Source organism: Mya arenaria, chromosome 16 (genome assembly GCF_026914265.1).
Source record: "Mya arenaria isolate MELC-2E11 chromosome 16, ASM2691426v1".
Lineage (NCBI taxonomy): Eukaryota > Metazoa > Mollusca > Bivalvia > Myida > Myidae > Mya > Mya arenaria.
In genome coordinates this window covers 18,122,877-18,143,071 of record NC_069137.1, presented here as the reverse complement: position 1 = coordinate 18,143,071, position 20,195 = coordinate 18,122,877, and the positions used below count along the sequence as shown (strand labels likewise).

At 34.7% G+C, this 20,195-nt stretch overlaps 1 protein-coding gene across 1 annotated transcript; it reads right to left on the bottom strand.

The window, feature by feature from the left end:
• Positions 1–287: 287 nt before the first annotated feature.
• Positions 288–18,813, bottom strand: LOC128221460 (uncharacterized). Its single transcript, XM_052930068.1, has 12 exons — positions 18,798–18,813; positions 13,009–13,144; positions 12,236–12,437; positions 9,348–9,381; positions 8,681–8,785; positions 7,944–8,030; positions 7,078–7,182; positions 5,453–5,523; positions 4,184–4,318; positions 3,230–3,338; positions 2,815–2,886; positions 288–1,961 (listed from the first exon to the last, which is right to left on the bottom strand). Exons 1-12 carry the CDS (start codon positions 18,811–18,813, stop codon positions 1,906–1,908), a joined length of 1,128 nt encoding a protein of 375 aa, XP_052786028.1. The 3' UTR covers positions 288–1,905.
• Between the last annotated feature and the right edge of the window lie 1,382 nt (positions 18,814–20,195).

Below are 20,195 nucleotides of genomic sequence, written 5' to 3'. Positions count from 1 at the left end.
TTTCAAACTGACCACAATATTAAACGTTTACCCGAACTGTGTTGGCCACTGGCTTATAGTATAACTTTTTGGCTACCATTTAGAGCACAAAGAGCCAATTCCCAGCAGCGGGTTCCCTGTCCCCCTTAAAGCCACTTCAGGGTTTCATCAAGATAATGACGTAGTATTTTGTTCCTCAAGTCCATTATATAGATCGCTCAATACATTGTATACATTCCATTCTGTAGGTGGAACTCCGTGAAGGAACTTTTTGTTCACCATCAGTGTAAAACAAAGCATCCTTTTAAGGCAAATTTATTTCACGTTTAAGTACATGTATTTTATACATTTCATTAAAAAATATAAGCAAAAGAATTGGGGGTCATCATTTTGCTTCAGAGCAAAAATAATCTAAAAACAAACAAACAAGAAGCGCCGTGGAGCGAGCCCTCACCTTTTTTCGAAGATTAAAACGAGTAAAATTAAATATTTTAATAATTAATAATGCCAGGGGATTGCCCCTTGATCTACACTTGAATATTGCAGAGACTGAGTCGAGTTGCCATGATTATGGAATTTTAAATAAATCATGGACATTTTATATACAAGTCATTTTTGGTTACATGCAGAGGGAAATAAAATAGTGAACGAGGTTAACAAGCACATATGTGAATACATTGTGCAATGAACAATGTTAATCTCTCACATTCATCACATACATTTGCCATCTTTACATGTCAAGAATATGTCACAAAATACAAGTGAGAAACTACAAAGTAACTTGAACTGCAAACCAATGACTGACACCATGAAATTACACATTAACTGTGAATGTGTATAATTAAAATATACTTCTCCATAAAATTCAAATGAGAAATTACTGTTTGAATAAAACAATCGGCAACTCTAAAAATCTATTTGTGACAAAAATTATTATGACATAATGTCACCACTACTGAGAACATTGTATCAGTGTTGTACATGACATACCCATTTTGTTAAATTGTTGTTCGAGCGTATGTCAACACATATCTTCTATTTTTCATTTACAATGCAGTAGACCTTGGTACCAGTTTTAGTTGTGACAAAATATAAATTCGTTGTGGTCATTGTGTCAAAACTGTTTGAAAATAAAGTTAATTTATTGAAATTATTATTGTATAGAAACAATCGACAAATTCTTATCCTGGTAAACTTTCTGCAAATCAACTGAAATTATATTTATTAACCTAGATGATAAACAGTGCAAGCGAAAATAAAGTGCTTGGACAAGCCTTTTCAGCCATTTTGAAGTTTCCAAGGCCTTTTACTCTGACACGCAAAAATGAACCCTGAGCAACTTTTGATAAAAAGGCTGGGTCATGTAACACTCGAAATGTGCTTATCATCCCATTGGCTGTTAAAAATATGCTCTTCAAAACCTCCGGAAATCTAAAAATGATTGAATCTAATTTTTAACAATGTAGAATAGTAACGATGACTTCATCATGATGAAATAATAGATACATACTAAGAATAAAGCCTTAAGCCAGAGAAAAAATATTTTAGATTCTCATCCCAGCCCGCCCGTCAAATAAAAAAATAAACATGCCATTCAGCCCCATTTTTCTTCTTCAAAATACGGATGAGTATCAAAACATATTTTCCTCTGGCCTTTTGCTGCAATCCACTGTAAGATATAAATTAACCTCATATGCAGTGAACCATTGGCTTACAGAGACATGCTTGGACACCTTGACACTATGTACAAGATGTACTAGCACTTTGAACACTTATTATTGTTTCAGTGTGCAATCTGTCGTTATCCAACTGTGTAATGTGTTTTTTATTTAATTCCACTTCAGAGAATTCAAACACTTGTGGCTTTTGATTTAATTAATACAGTCTATCATCTTCAGTTCCCGTCTCATAGTAATGTTGAACACTTCAACATTTTCTTAGGAGTTGGTCTTGCTCCTCTGTTAAACGCTGAAAGTTCCTGGCTGAAATGCAAGAGAGGAATTAAGCTGGACAAAAGATAAAGGTTAAATAACATGAATAAAACACCAAGCCAGGAATATCGTTACACTTTAAATCATATATATAACTACCAATGTTATGAGCAACAGAAGAGTTCGAAGATATGTGCAAACTGGTTTGAGGAAATTGGAACTAGAGCTTGAAACTCTAAATGATCATGTGAATGTTGGTCTCACCATTCCACAAGTGGATTAAAAAATCACAAAATCGGCAAAAATGTATAACATTTCATGATTGCAACATCATTTGTGAGATATAAAATATTTGCCTCATGTACACAACTTTAAGTTGTATACAAGCATTCAGAGGTAGAATTTTAACAAACAGCAACACACCAATTTTAGAAAGCTTTTTGCATACTTTAGGAGGTAAAAAAACTCATAGAGACTTGTCTTTAGAAAGCCTTTAAAACAAATATGATTGCATTTGAGCTGTGTTGTCTAAACAATGGTCAATCTCAGGATTAATACAATTATGGAAAACAAGTATCAAATTTGTCCAAGATTTTGTCAAGGAAAACATTATGACCAGATTTATCAAGACAGTGCCAAAATGGTCTCTTGAGTATAACAGGGCTTTTTTAAGTGACCTAACAAGTTAGTTTTTCGACAAAAGATGACCCAGTGCACACTGATGTGCTTCATTTCAACAACCACATTTCATCAGTAACTGGAAGCATACTTTGTCTATATAACAGACAGCAACATTGCGGCAAAGCTATTGGATCATAAATAAAACTCTTATTTTTAAGCGAACACTTTTAATGAGAAACAAGATAAGTCTACATCTGCAAGCAACATACAAACATGAATTTACCTTCAGGCAGCCCTTCAGCATGTTCAGAGATGACAGTGGATGGGGCAACTGTACAATTGTTCCCTGTAGCATCTGAAACACACAGTTAAGTTGAATGTTAACTGCTACAATATTATGAAAGCTTACTGGTATTCAGGTACAAAATTAACACATGCAATTATTAACTTACTGGATACATAAATTATAAATGTTACAAAAATTATTAGATCTAAATGTATTAATCAAGAAGTGTTGTCATTTTGGGCAACAATAAATCAAGGTGAACAAACATCTGCGGTTAAACTTCAACACACACAATTCATTACACACTTTTAGCATACATCATGAGGTACTAAAGTCAATGCATGTCTAGGTGCAACAGGAAAAAGTATGTACCTATTTACAGATAAAATGCTCAATTAAGCCTGCAGTTTACCAAGATAAGCATGGTCCACTTCTGATCTTCTGTTGATGCACCAAGAGCATCTTGAGATGGTTTTGAGATCTCTGTTGTTTCTGCAACTGTATAATCGTCTTAACAGCATCTGAAATGCATTTAAAGTGTTTCAAACTGCAACATTCTCGGTTCAGTCTATATTATATACCTGTGTTATAGAGGGTTGGGTTGAAGTCATGGGCAAACAGAACTGTAATAGCATTAAATAGTCATTCTAAAAAACTGGCGCCAGTTTTCTAGTAATTTTGGAAATCTCTCTCTATATATAAATATTGTTGAATAATGAAAACCATATTTCCAAACAACATTATGATGCGGAATACCATAAAAAGTTAAATTACAAGTGCAGAGCTCCTGATAATTCTGTAGGGTTAATGGTACTGTTTGCTGACCATTTTGGACCAAGCATATTGTTCACTTGTGGTTGAAATTAGCACAAGCCTACAAGCGCCGCACTCGTAAAATACGTTCCGGGCTGGCTTAGATCCTGGGTTTTATACAGCAGGGCTTGTTTAAAATTGTATTGCCAAGCAGAAGTATAAGAATTCTGGTTTCCTCATTCTAAAGATAAGGTTTTAATGCAAAAAGTTATTTTACTCTACTGGTGTTTGGGTGTAAAAGATATTAAAATACAAGGAATAATAATGTGCATACTTTTTGTGTTGTTTGTTCTTTATTTTAACTTGTATTTAGGAGGGAAAATTCAAGAATGTATTTATGGCATTATACAATTAAAAAAAATCAGCTTTGTCAACTCCTGGTTGTGAAAGAAATGGGAAATATGAATTTTGTTGCTCCCGCTCCTTGCTTCAACTTTTCTTGGTCACAATCGAACAAATAAACAAATATTTGGTGTGGCCTAAAGTTCATACATTACCCATAAAAGTACAGTGCATTTATTCCTGAAATTGTTTGAGCTCATAAATGCCTTACTTTTGCTTCTTCCTTCCTGCTTGAATGCAATATGTCTCTCGCAGAGAATATATCCTCCAAATATTTTCCGCAGATGCCTATCACTCTGATCAACCATAATACTGTAGCTGCTGCTGGGTCAAATCTTGAACATTGCTGCAAAAAAACATGTACAAAAATAGAAAAACATGTCCTGCAAACAATTGCTTAAGATTACTAAGTATGCTTACGGTACATAACATTGTTTTATATACCGGATAGGTAAAGTTTAGCACAAGTCACCTATAGCTGATGTAGAAGTGTTTCACAACTTCATGGAAAGGTGTCTGTTGTAGCCCTTTCCATTGGCGAAGCAGTCACCAATGTTTTTATTGTTTATAGTAGTACATGAAAGAAACTAACATTATTCATAATATGTGCACTGAACACATCCTTAATCAATAAAATGAAATGACAAAACAAGATTCCTTGAGAGCAAGGTTAATTATCTAGTCTATGTGCAGGTATCTCACTCAAACAGTTGTGGGTTCATTCTGTATCAGGGATACATGTAATGATGTATGTCTTTCTGACAAGCTTTTAAAACAGACACATTCAGGTATGACAGGTGAAGGAAACAAGACCTTTCCGGTTACCTTATACATTTAATCTCGATCTTGAATTCCATTATTTTTTCTCAATGGTCATTTCACTTTTAAAGAATCAACTTCATCATTCTCTTCAGATATTGCCTGGTTTTCATTCCCTTTGTTCATTATGAAATGATTATCAATGTTTCAACCAAGAAAATATGCTAATATTTTAACAAGAGGGCCATGATTGCCCAAAGAGTTGTGACTTTATTTGAAGATTTTTCACTCCCCCGCTGACCAGGCACCATGGTGATATTTTCTTTGAAAAACAGACATGCTAAAACTGATAGGATTGTATGTACACCAACATATGTCAGATGTCCTAAAATCAATTTTAAGTTACATACAAACATTTTGAGGTACAAGTTGAACACACAACAAGTGAGCAATACACAAATCTTGAGAAGCTTTTAGCATACTTTGTGAGGTAATCAAACTGCAGTATAACTGATGGTATTTTGAAATTTATAACATTTTGTAAGGAACACACACACACACAAACAAACACACACATTCCGAGGTATATCTTAATAAGCATTGTGTCTACTTTATGAGGTACCTTTTGACAGAAAAAGTCTTTAAGTTATGAACATCAACAGACTGTGATCACCAGCGACAAATTATTACTCAAAGAAAGTTGGTTTCGTATTCAATTTACCTTGAGGCGGCCCTTCAGCATGTTCAGAGACAACTGTGGATGGTAAACTATCCCTCTGATTTCTACAGCATCTGAAACACAAATTTAAGTTGAATGTAAACTGTTACAAACTCATTAAAGCTTAAAACTTCACAAAAATATACTGGTATTCAGGTATAAACAAGAGTTGTCACAGTATGTGACGAATGCCCCCGAATGTGACATTGACCTACGAACAAGGTCAGTACATGAAAAGTTGATCTTGCCTTTACGTGTCAAATACATATGGCAAGTTATTTTAAATTGCCTCTGAACATAAAAAAATACCACCCATACTTGACAACCTACACTGTTATGTCCTTATATTCAGAATTCCCTTGTGAATAAACACTTGTGTATCTTTCACCTTAGAGGTAGGGACACGGGTCTTGCACACGACACGTCGTCTTCGTATGTGGAACACATGTAGCAAGTGATTTTAAAATCTGTCCATACAAGGGAAAGTAACAGCCCTGACACGACAACCTATACTCTATGTCCTTATATGCAGCACTCCATTGTGAATAAACACTAAGTGTGACCTTGACCTTTGAGGTAGGGACACGGGTCTTGCACGCGACACGTCGTCTTGGTATGTGGAACACATGTGGCAAGTTATTTTAAAATCTGTCCATACATGAGAAAGTTACAGCCCGAACACGACAACCTATACTTTATGTCCTTATATGCAGCACTCCATCGTGAATAAACACTAAGTGTGACCTTGACCTTTGAGGTACGGACACGGGTCTTGCACGCGACACGTCGTCTTGGTATGTGGAACACATGTGGCAAGTTATTTTAAAATCTGTCCATACATGAGAAAGTTACAGCCCGAACACGACAACCTATACTCTATGTCCTTATATGCAGCACTCCATCGTGAATAAACACTAAGTGTGACCTTGACCTTTGAGGTAGGGACACGAGTCTTGCACGCGACACGTCGTCTTGGTATGTGGAACACATGTGGCAAGTTATTTTAAAATCTGTGGGTGGGTGGGTGGGTGGGTGGGGGGGGGGGGAGATGAAAATAACACATGCAATTGTAAACTAACTAGATGCTTACATCAGTGTATCACTAAATAACAAACATACAATATCTGGATGTATATATCAACAATTGTTTGTTGTTCTGAGAAATAATGTCCCTGAGGTGACACCAAATAAGTGAAAAAATAACCCAGACTCTATGAATCTAATAATTTAAGAACAAGAATAAGTTTTACTAAATAAAGCTTAAAAAACATTCTGAGGTTTAACTTCAACACACACATTTCATTACAAACTTTTAGTATACATCATGAGGTACTTTAAAGACTGTGCTGGTCTAGGTGCAACATAAAAAAGAATGTACCTGTTTCAGTCATAAGCTTGATGAAATTAATGTCAGGATGGCTCAGAGGTAGAGTGTCCTCCTCACAACCAAGAGGTGGGCACTAGGTTTGATTTCCGCTCAGAAAATGTTCTAGTTTCCACTCATATGTACACTGTCTTAGTACTGATTTGACTAAGGAAACCGACTGGAGTGTGTTTAAAATAAGCTGTTAGCTTTACACAATCAGGCTTAAATAAAGTAGTATAAACTAATGAGCACTCAAGTTTACCAGGATAAGCATGTTCCAAGACTTCTGCTGATTCACCGAGGGCATCTTCAGATGTTTCTGTGACCTCTGTAGTATCTGCAGCTGTATGACCATCTTTAACAGCATCTGAAATGTATCAAAATTCTATACCACGCGCACATCTGCCATGTCACAATGCTGTGAGATAGTAAAGTATTTGTCTTATGTTCACAAACATAGGTTTCAGGAGATGTAAGTTTAGTTTTAAGTTACCATACAAGCACTCAGAGCTACAATTTTGACAAACAGTAACACACCATTAGTTTAAAGCTGTTGGCATATTCTGTGAGGTAATAAAACATAGAAATATGTCTTTTGAAAACTTTCAAATGAAGTATGATTGAATTACATCTGTATGGTTTAAACATCTGCCAATCTGATGATCAATTCAATTATGTTAAACAAGTATAAGAGTTGTCCAAGAATTTGTACAGGGAAGCAATCTCACCATGTTTAAGAAAGGTAAAAAAAATGGTTAAGACGGTATAAATAGGCTATTTCTTATGTGACCTAACAATTAAGTTTTCCGACACAAGATGACCCAATTCACACAGAGGTTCTTCATTTCAACACACACATTTCACCAATATTTTTACGCATACTTTGTCCAAATACATGTTAAAGAGTATAATAAGCCTGATTTTAATAGATGACAAGATATCTAACATATGTAAGCAACACACACACACACACACACACATATTCCATGTTCATCTTTACAAGCATTATGTCTACTTTATGAGGTACCTCATCACAGAAAAATAGTCTTAAGTAATTAACATCAACAGATTGTGGTCACCAGTGAGAAATAACTATGTAAAGAAACTTGGTTTTTGTATTCAATTTACCTTGAGGCGGCCCTTCAGCATGTTCAGAGACAACTGTGGATGGGGCAACTGTGGATGGGGCAACTGTCCCACTGTTCCCTACAGCATCTGAAACACACAGTTAAGTTGATTGTATTCTGTTACAAACTCATTAAAGCTAAAAGCTTCACACATATATACTGGTATTCAGGTACAAAAATAACACAAGCAATTATTAACTAACTAGATGCTTACATCGCCAAATTACGAACATACAAGATCTAGATGTATAAATCAACATGTGTTTGTCATTCCGAGAAATAATGTCCCCCAAGGTGACACCCAATGAGTGATTAAATAACCCAGACTGAATAAATCTGTTGATTGAGAACAAGCATAAGTTTTACTGAATTAAGCTTAACAAACTTTCTGAGGTTTGACTCCAACACACACAATTCATTACAAACTTTTAGCATACATCATGAGGTACTTTAAAGTCGATGCTTGTCTAGATGCAACAGAAACATGTATGTACCTGTTTCAGATCATAAACACAATTAATGTAAGGATGGCTCAGAGTTATAGTGTCCGCCTCGCAGCCAAGAGGTGCTAGGTTTGATCCCCAGTGAGGAAAATGTTCTAGTTTCCTCTCATATTTACCCTCAGTACTGGTGAGTTTGACCAAGAAAACCGACTGGAGTGTGTTTAAAATAAGCTGTTAGCTTTTACACAATCAGGCTTAAATCAATTAGTATGAACTAAATAGCACTCAAGTTTACCATGATAAGCATGTTCCAAGACTTCTGCTGATTCACCGAGGGCATCTTCAGATGTTTCTGTGACCTCTGTAGTATCTGCAGCTGTATGACCATCTTTAACAGCATCTGAAATGTATCAAAATTCTATACCATGCGCACATCTGCCATGTCACAATGCCATGAGAAGTATTTGTCTTATGTTCAAAGACAGGGTTTCAGGAGTTGCAAGGTCATTTTAAAATTTTAAAAAGTTATATACAGTCATTTATCACACAGCAACACACCATTATTTAAAAACTTTTGGCATACTTTGTGAGGTAATAAAACATAGACAAGTGTGACCTGGATCTTTTACAAAGGGAAACAGGTCTTAAAGGCTGTCTTTATGTGGTTTACAGATGTGCAAAGTTATTTTAAAAATTGTCCAAACATCAAAAGGTTACAGCCTGGATATGACCACCTATACTCAATGTACGGTATGTATATTGAACAATCTATAATGATCAAACACAAAGTGTGACGTTGACCCTGGAGGTAAGAACACAAACCTTGCACGTAACACATGCCTAAAGTATACTAAACATGTGTGCCAAATAATTTCAAAATTTCCATACATGTGAAAGATACAGTTCGGACATGAACAGATATACTCTATGTCATTAAACGCAGCATTCCATAGAAATCAAACCATTAGTGTGACCTTTGAGGTAGGGACACGGGTCCTGCAAGTGGAATGTCATCTTTGTATGCAAAACAGCAAATTACTTTGAGAACTGTCTATACATGAAGAGGATACAGTCCGGGTTATATAGTGTAATTTTGACCTTGGAGGTAAGGACATTGGCCTTGCACACAACGTGACGTCTTTGTATGCATAACACATTTGCAAAAGTATTTTAAAATCAGTCCATAGATGACTTCATAACAGTCCAGACACAACTGGGAGGGACAAAGGACACACGGATGATTTTAATTAGCCCAATTGGGATTCATAATCATTTATGAGATATCATAAAAGTATCTGTCTTCAGCACACAACCATGTATATCAAGCGCCATGAAATCATTTTACAATTTTAAATTATGACAAACCTTCTGAGGTACAATTCTAACACACTTAGGATAAATGAGCTGGAGGTAATTTTACATAATGATGAACTGCAGTATAGATGATTGTGTGGTCTTGACAAAGGCCAATCACATAATGAATTAATTATGGAAAAAACTAGGGATGCAAACGAATATTCGAATATTCGATCAAAAGAATGGTATTCGAATATTAAAATCGGTATTCGAATATTCGTTTATTTTTTACTTTTTTTCTAAATTTTGTTCCATCTTGAACATTTATTTAACATTTATATTTAAAGATTAAAACGCTCTAATTTACCCTCGTTTCGTCAATACACCCACGCATGTCACCAATTATCGAGGCGCGAGCATCTAGACAATACACAGTGGCGCGTCAAGTGTCAATTAAGGCCCATCATCATGGCGAAATAAACAAATAATTTTACGTGTGCCGTCCCCTGCCAATTAGCGGCAATGAAATAAATAAAGTTGAAAGGGGATTGGAACCTATTTTAAACGATGCCAATTAAGGGTTCGTCATGTCAGCAATAACACAAAATATTTCTTTTGTATGTCAATTAAACTGAGCAATGTAGCTAAAATCGCACTGAATATAATGCGCATAAAATTTGATGTCCATCATTCCTTGTGAATAAGCTCTCTCGAACTGTTCGGAAATAAATATAACAAATACACGTAAACAAAATAATCGACAAAATGCCTGCTTCATCTGAAGTTTGGAATTATTTCACGCGGTCTGTAGACAAGAAAACAGTGTCGTGCAAGTTGTGCAGTGTTAGTCTTACGTACTTGGGAACTACCACAAATCTATGGAATCATGTGAAAGGAAAACATCCTAGTGCAAAAACAAGTAACAAACGAAAGACGGGTACAAAATAATAACAAGTCGACGGAAACCAGACCGTTTGCAACGGTGAAGATGCCATGACCTTGACTTTTGATATATCGACGTAGTTTTTGTAATGAAACAATATGACATACTAGTATAATTCTAGATAACATATGCAAAGTTATTTTGAAATTGCACAATAAAGCCACTACACGTATTACAGACGACGTCATACAATCCGACATCAATAAAATTATTCGGCAAATGTCATACCGGAAGTCATTATTTGGAACGCAAATGATCGATGCAATATAGAAGTTTTTAGACAATCTTGCCTGTGATCGAATATTCGAATATTCGATCAAAAGAATTACCGAATATTTGAATATCAATTTTGCCATTCGTTTGCATCCCTGGAAAAAACTATTCATTTCAACAGTTTAAAGATTCCCACAAACGTTCTGATGAACAACTTTTAAACACGAAATTCTAACAAACAAAAAAACAAGACACAGACTGAAAAAGTAAAAAAACTATTGAGATTTTTTTTATTACTTAGTGAATTTTTATGGCAATAGTAGGACAGGGCTTTCCGTAATCTTGTTCAAATGGAGAACAAAATTATGAATATTCAAATGGTGGGGCGGAAAATTAAGTCATATAACTGTTAGATGAAGTTGGAAAATAAAATAATGTAAGGCAAATACAGTGTACATGAAATGAGTCAGAGAACATGACATTGCCAGGCTTTTATATATCATATGTCATGTGTAAATTCGAACTACGACAGAAAAAAATTGTCTCTCTGTATTTAATAATACAAAAAGAATTGTTTGCTTTGAATTTTTTAAGGCAATATGATTTTTTTTTATTAAACATTAAATCCCATGTACACGCTTCTTAGAAACAGTAAGTACCAATTGTTTTAATAATCAATATTTTTGAACGCTAAAAGACTTTTCATGTACACTGAATATGTAGTTCTCACTTTTGCATATTCAAAAAAACCATGCAAATAACAAAAACAATTAACAAGGAACATCTCGATATTACTGAATTGTTCAAAAACCACAGGCTTGACATCATTTTTCTGCAAAATATGGTATACAAGTTTGTAAATGCAGAGACATTGATGTCAACATTATGATTCAACTTACTATCATAAAGTTGCCGATAGTTGTCTGGATTCAAGTTAAGTCCATTTGAATGAAATAGCTTTGATTGTGTGCACCTTGCTAATAAAACAATCTCATTTACAAGGAATTCAATTATTGATTAAGTCATGTCTGTATCTACACCATAGGCTATGTAATAAATTATAACATACATTTCAATCAAGACAAAATAGTAGTATATCCGTAAGTTTTTATAGGTTTTAAAGGGAATAATTCATAAAAACAAGCAATGAAAGAAATAATTCAACACTTAACGAAACTAGAGGTTGAGGTTGTATGATGGTCTATTATTAAAATTTGTGACGTCATAAAGCTCACACCAAATTGGGGTATCAATAGGGGAAATCAATAATACAAATTTTACCCAAGTGAGAAGCAATACCCGTCAGACTTTATTTAACATCCAACAGAGTTTGAGTACAATGCATTCAGTATTTTGACTTCAATTAAAAAGAAGAGAAAATTAGAACATTTTATTTACCTTTCGCTTTCTCCAAGGTACATCAGCAACACCATAATCGTACCTCAATTCAGTGTCTTTGCTGATCATTTCAGTTGCATACAGACAGAGTCTTGGTTGATGTCTGTCATCAACAACTTTAACCATTTTGCAATTAGGCTTTGTGTATCGGTCCAAGTCGTTGACCATGCATGCCAGACACGTGTCTTTTGAGGCATCGATGCTATTAAAACAATTGAAACATAACATTACTACAAAGAAAGGAAATGTATTATGACAAATGTCCCTATGTGTTTAATGTCCCTATGTGTTTAATGTTCCTATGTGTTTTTTTCACTACTTTGGGTGTCATTAGATTTTTTTTTTATTTTGTGAACAACAATGCTTCAGTTTAAAATATTGAAACCAAGAAAACTATTGACTTTGATAATGTTTTTTTGTTTGGAGAATGCACCCGACATTGCTTAATATTGTTTTCTTAATATAAACCACACATATTTTCCAGTCATGGGGAAAATGTATGTTTTTTTGCACTGGGAATAGCGCTGAATTTTAACCCAAAATTACCGCCCAGACACGACAAGATATTATGTCAATGCATAGTTTTACAAAACAAAACTTAACTGTAACCATGTAATCTGAGAGAGAGTTTTGGTACGACCACAAGGCCATCACACTATCCAGACTTTATCAATGGACAAAAAGATAAGCTAAAAAAGTAGTGTATAAAAGAAAATAAATAGCAATTTATTACTACAAAAATTATAGCTTACACAAAAACTATATATACATACCAGTATTCCTTGTTGTTATGCCTGAAATGGTATTTGAACATTTCATCACCATCAGACTGCTGTTTACATAGTTCTCCTCTGCACTCGAGAATAAACTGCCCCTTCAAGAGCTCTTGCCTAGCAAACACTCTATTACCTGGAACCAGTAAATAGTGTTTTAGCCAGGAATTAAAAAGGGCAGGGTGGGCCCAAAACATGGTGCTTCCTTAAATGGGAAAACAATGCATTGTATTGATATCAAAGTACATGCATGTTCATGCACACATTGTAGTAATATCCCGACCGATTGCTCTTAATTCTTCTTTCTTGTTCATTTTCACTTCAGACACTTTCTTTACCATCTCGGGTTGTTATCACCAGGGCTCTCACAAGGCTGAATTTTTGGGGAGAAGTCACTTCTCCCACCAGTCAAATTAGGGAGAAGTGGGGGAACTTTAAGGAGAAGAGATACTTATCGTAAAACCTGAGATAAATATTGTGCCATGCCACCAAATTTTAAATTCACATTTACTTTGATTGCTTTTTCTAGATGGAATGTTAAAAAAGTGTTCTTTTTTGGCCTATCAAAAGTGTACTTGTCTAGAGTCTCCTTTTTGCAATGTATAGTTTACCTCCAAAAAAAAACAAAGACAAAAAAAATTGACAGCAAAAAAAACAAATAAAGGGCAATATTTATATATCAAGTAGTTTTTAAGTTATACTCCAGACAAGGTAGATTGCAAAGGACCGACCGACAAACCGACCACAGGGTGACTCCAATATACCCCCTTCAAACTTCGTTTGTCGGGGGTATAAAAATGCGAGTGAAAACTCTTGAAAAAGAACAACTTTCAATTTGTTTACTTTCCATTTCTTGTAAACACACAAAATGATGACGTATACACAACTCACACGTTGTAGACAGTTATTTCGTGCTCAGATTCTAGACGGCTGTATTTGACTTATATCAATTTTGAGGCACAGTCCATTATCATGACAAGCAATAATATTTTTAAAGTTTTTTATGCATTGATATTTAATATCTACGAAGGCCGATGGTGATGATCAAACTAATCCGACATAGCAGCCCAAATTAACAAACTGTCCAAAGAAACTGTTACTCAATGGGAGACGAAACTCCACCTAGAATTAGACTTCAATACAGACAATGATGAGAACATCGGCAAGATATTTTGTGCAGACTGCATATCAGAAAACATTGTTGTTGTTTTTAAGTACATACATTTTTCTAACAAACACAAAGGGGTGAGCAGTATTTTTTTCTAAATTCAATTCCCTGACTAAGTCCACAAATATGCTGCTAATGTATCACGACAAAATCATACCTATGTATTGATCGATATACTGCATATAGCACAAATTCAGCTCAATTTCAGCCGTGTTTGTCTGAAGGTAGTTTTGGTTGGCTTTTTTTCTGCAAGGGCGTTGATTCTGGCCAAAAACATCTGCAATTGCAATAAAATGAGGCTGGAACAATGACAACATATCAACAACAGTCTGATGTAAACAGCCACTATTCAATCCACTTACTTCTCACGCCAGTTAATGACATAACCATCTGGGTTTACACAAATGACATGCTTAATCAATGCTGTGTATCAAAGTGTTTCATCTAGGCTTTTTAGCATAGCTCCCAATACTGCCCTGTGTGATTGGTGCTTTATGAGCAGACAATGTGTTTGCATAATTAGACCCAAGCTTATCTCATTATCAAATAAGTAAGTCATAATGAATCAATGTAGTCTAAATAATTTCGTGAATCTACTTTTCCCATAAACATATTAACTAGATGTTGTCAAAACAGCATGCATTTACAAAAAAAACGGGCAAAAGTTACTAATGAAGGTTTTCTGAAGTCAGTCTGTGAAATAGCATTTTTAACCAAAGGCCACTTGGACAAAATCCATATATCATAAGGCCTGAAAGTTCCAAAAGAAATGAGGAGTACATGGATGTGTACTGAGTCCTATCTCGATCTGCTATTACTGTGGCAGTCATTGAAATTAGACTTTCGGATGAACAAGCCCGAATTCTTATACTATTGCATGGAATCATGTTTATGAACAAGCCCTGCTATATAAAATTTAGAATTTGAGCAAGCCTGGAAGACATTTTACCAGTGCAGGACTTGCGGGCTTGTGCTAATTTCGACCATTTTTAGGAAAATATGAAAAAGAAACACATGCTCTCATTCTTCCGATATTTCAACATCTTCTGAAATGGATGGGTCTTTTTACAATCAATATTAGGATCGTTTTTTTTGAAAATAAACAATTGTGTTACAGCCATTTAAATTTCAAAGATTAACAGAAAGACAAATTTGAAAACATGGTTTGGCAGCCTTTTAACATCTTACTTTTTCTTTCACATTACGATAAAGATCGGTGAAAGCTTATAGTTTCCATTTAACTGTATTAGTATTATGCACTAATATAATAATATACTTTTCTTTCATGCTTTACAATGAAATATGGGGTTTTAACAGTGAAATAACAACACTGAAAATATCAATTTGATATTTTCACTGCAAAATAAGGAGTGAAAATATCAATTTTCAGAACTACTTTTAAAATCCTTTGTTGTTACATAAAGAAATATTTTATAAATTTAAATAAATATATAATTGGAAATTAACAACTTACCGTTTATTACCGGTTATCCCGTTTATCAAACATTTTACTGATCTTTGAAGCTGAATGTTCGAACATTTGCTTTCATTCCAAACAAATTACAGACAAAAACAACTGTTCGAAGATAAATAAAATTTTATAGCATCGATCAAATGTATTTTGAACTGTTAACCGTTGTAGTACGTAAAATGAGCTTCCTGGAGAATTCACACAACAATTTACAGATAGATCCAATATTTTTTTACCCCACCCACATCTCAAAATGTGTCAACAAACTAGCGTGGCATTTACTCTTCTGGAAAACAAACATTTTAAAGCGAAACAGACTGGTCTCTGACAGTAAGATGACTGTATATTAACTTACTATAAAAACACGCGTATATGCAGTCTTAAACTAAGAAGAATGGTTAAAATCCAATGAGTATCCACATTTGTTTTGCTAACACATTTGACCTTCCAAATTTTCATTCTATAAATAGCGGCGTAGTAATTTGGTTAAAATAAAAAGTGTTTTCATTATTTTTTGGAACATTTGTGCACTAATAATACTTCATTTTTTACTGTTCATAAAGCTTTGCAATAAAAAACGAGCGAATATTAAGCTATAAGAATGAATAGCAGAGAACTATTTCTCAGCAAACCGAAAGTAAAAACGTTGACAGCTATAATTATGCATGAGGGGCGCCCCACGGGTAGCGGCGTAAAGCCCACCCTTTTCAAAGAAGGGGGTTATTCAGAAATAAATAAAAAACAAATAAAACTCCGAAAATAAGCATAAAAGAAACAGAAAATTTGTTTATTTCAGTGTAAGATCGCATTTAATTTCACTCGTGATCATAAAAATACTACATTTTCACTCGTGGCTTCGCCACTCGTGAAAATATGTTTTTCTATGACACTCGTGAAATAAAATACGATCTTACACTGAAATAAACAAATATCCTCTATATATTCTATATTTCACACCTGAATTCATCCTTTTTAAAAGGAAAGGCAATAAATTTAATCAGATCAGTTATGCAATAGAACTTTAATAAATCGTACTCCAACAATGACTGTAAAAATGACTTCTGACTTAAACAACATGCACATGTTGCCGCACATTTAAGACCATGATTTAGGAAATAAATTGATATTAATTTTTGTTTTACTCAAATCTGGGGCATTTATTCTGTTGATGTTCGTGTTGTCAATGTATATATATACAAATCATACTGCATCGATTGTGGCTGCACATGCAGATTCTTGCCTAGTCTAAAATAATAGACATGTTATATGGGATTCTTCCGATCCATAACTTGTATACGGGTTTGTGCAAAAACAGGGGGGTTTTGAAAAATATTGAAATTGTATTTAGAGAAGCATTTTAGGTTTGAAATAGATAATAAAGGTTTATATTCATATTTTACTGTGCAAGTGCAAAGATATTTTGCACAAAACAAGCATTAGATGCATTAAAACAAAGGATTTACCTTTCCAACAAAACGAAACTTGACCGACACAGACAACAATTGTACCAGGCTTAAAACTTGACCATCTTCGGCAAGCTTCGAGAAAGACCTCTTATATACAATCGTTACAACTCGGCCATGGCTGAAGTGTTCCAATTGTTGTTAAACTGTGAACCGCAGCCTTGCAGGTGTCATTCATGTATTGTATATTGTTATGTTTTGACAGTATGAAATGAAGAAACATGCATCAAACTCATAATAATTTGTTGGATATTTGTTTTTTTGTGTACGGAACTATTATTTTTAAAAGTAACATTATCTGGTAATATTTCTTGTTTTTAAGATATTCTATAGATGCAATCGGAATAACTACCCACATTCGATACAAAATAACTTGTGCGTGAATGATTTGCCATATCAAAAATCGTAAAATATATCTGTCAATGTATAATTATAGTGGTCAATATAAGCACAAGCCCTGAAGCCCTGCACTGGTAAAATGTCTTTCGGGCTTACTCAAATTATGAATTTTAAATAGCAGTGCTTGTTAAAAAATTTGATGCCAAGCAAAACTATAAGAATTCAAAAGTATAATTTTCACGACTGCTAATTCTTGCATACTGGTAAACCACAAAATGTCAGTTCTTGAGTTCTAACTGCATGATCAGGCACCTCGCATCTGTTGCATGTTTTCGATATTGAGAGAGCCAGTTTTCACACACTATTATCTCCTTTAACCACCACATAAGCACGTACTAAACACCGTTAAAAACCTTACTATAAAGTGTATATACTGGGCTAGTACCTAAATCGGAACAGTACCTAAATATGGAACACCCATTATAAAAGTGTTTTTCCGATCGGGATCAGGTTATTTACGATTTTAATCAATAAAGACGCTTGCTTCAGATACATGTTCCAAAGGACACATTTATCCGGTCAGTATTTCAAAAACTGCGATCATTTAAAGTTTTTCATGTTCAAATGTCAATACATGGCACGCGGGGGAAAGACTTCATGCTTGCCATAATCACAGCATACTGGTACAGCCTGTATTTTACTGAAATCATCAAATTTTACTGACAAAAATGACAAAAAAAGACAAGCTGTAAATAACATAAATTATTAATTTACTTAAACAAAATAATGAGCAATAATTTTAAAAGAATAAATGAAAATGAATAACAAATTAAAACTGTTCCATATTTAGGTACTCCGAGGACAAAAATGGCAGTCCTTGATTGTGCCGTTAATAAAGTACTTTTCATGCAGATTGGTAGTATCTTGAAAAATGCCATTTATATCAACCAATTCAATTGGTCTTGAATCCTAGTATGCTGATGAAAGTTTTTGTACTTGTACACGAACTTGTAGTGCAAGTCTAACTAAAAATATTTCACAAATATTGCGAAAGTGTTCCGATTTAGGTACTCACCCAGTATATGATATATCATTATACAGTACAGGTATGTGCCATGTGTAGTCATTCTAAATTGACTAATGCCATGTGCTGTGGTACGAAACAGTCTTAAAACAATGGTACTGCAGTACAGAACGATGTTGAAGTGTTCTCCGACATCCATTACTTTCCATAAAAAGGTATTACAATAGAATTGATACGTACACACTTCAAAATCCAACCAATTTGCAAAAATCCTACAGCAGAAAAACTGTCCGCCATCATTAGAATCGATAATACACAACTTACCTCGGCAAGCCGCCATGTTGTTCCCACACCACGTGAGGTGTCGATGGTAGTGCGCATGCCCAATGCACGAATTTAACAGGTGCCCGCGGGGGCGGACTAGGCATGCGCAGCGAAACGGAGAGCCAATGCGCATGCCCGACTTTAAACTTTTTCCACGCCCTGTTTTCGTATGTCAATGTGTGCAAGCACACTCAAACACACGACACACTATACAACGTTATTTAGAGGTAATCTTCATATTTAACCAGGAGAGTCTGGTGAACATTATAACGCTGTTCAGAGGTTTAAACTTCCGAGGTAACGGGACAATTAACCTCGGAAGTAAATTGTAAGCAGTTACGTTTTTTTTGTTTTGTGTTGTATTGATATTGGTATTTTAGTATATTTGTATAATGTCAGGATGTTAGTTTATTTGGTATAATGATGTCAGGAATGTAGTATGTTCGTATATATTGATTTTGGGACTTCAATATTTTTGCTAAATTGATGTAAAAGCTCATGCTTTTGATAATAATGATCTCATGAAATGATCATTCTGAAGCACGATAACATTAAGACAGCAGTTTTATAAGTATGTTGTTAAATACATTTATGTCAATACAGTTTACTTTGTGTATGTCCAGCGACAGACAAATGATAAATTTATTATTATCCAGGGTTCTAGGTCACCCTTCCGAATAGTGAGTACTGACTGGTTTCACAATATTTATACGCTAACCTTTCGTTGTCCCGAGCACCATCAGACTGACCATCTGAAACCTCTGAAAACATAAAAGATTGATCATCATATACATAGAGTGACGCTATTTATTCGCCGATTTGAAGAGTTGATGTGCCGCCAACACACTTGTCAGGACAACAATTCAATTAATTGTTTCGGTGCCCTTTTTGTCGTCTGGCGTGTTTGGTAAGTTGGAGCCAACACGCAACACGCGGGAGAAAAAATAACAACTGTTATTCTTTTCGGCGCCCTTTGTTTGCTGTTCCGGCGTGTTAGCGTGTTTGCGGCACCAGGTGGCAACAGTCAGACAAAATACGTGTTTCCTTTTCTTGTATAGCCTAGTGTGTCCTTATTTGAATTTATACAATTTCTCAAGTATTGTGCCAGTATATCGGGTTGTAAATTATTTATAATTTAAAACAAATTTTGAATATTTTTTCCTTAGCGGACGAGTCGAAACATTCTGGTTTTGGCTTCAAAACATAATGACGTTTCTTATTAAACTTGCATTATACTTAAAATTAAGGATTAAATTACAGAACGTTTTTAAAAAGAAACTAAAAAAGTATGCACATTATATTACTTACGCGCATTGATGCCTAAACAGTAAGAATTCGCGATAATAAATAACACCAGCAGCTTTCTTCTGTCCATTCTGCATCATCATTGGTTACACC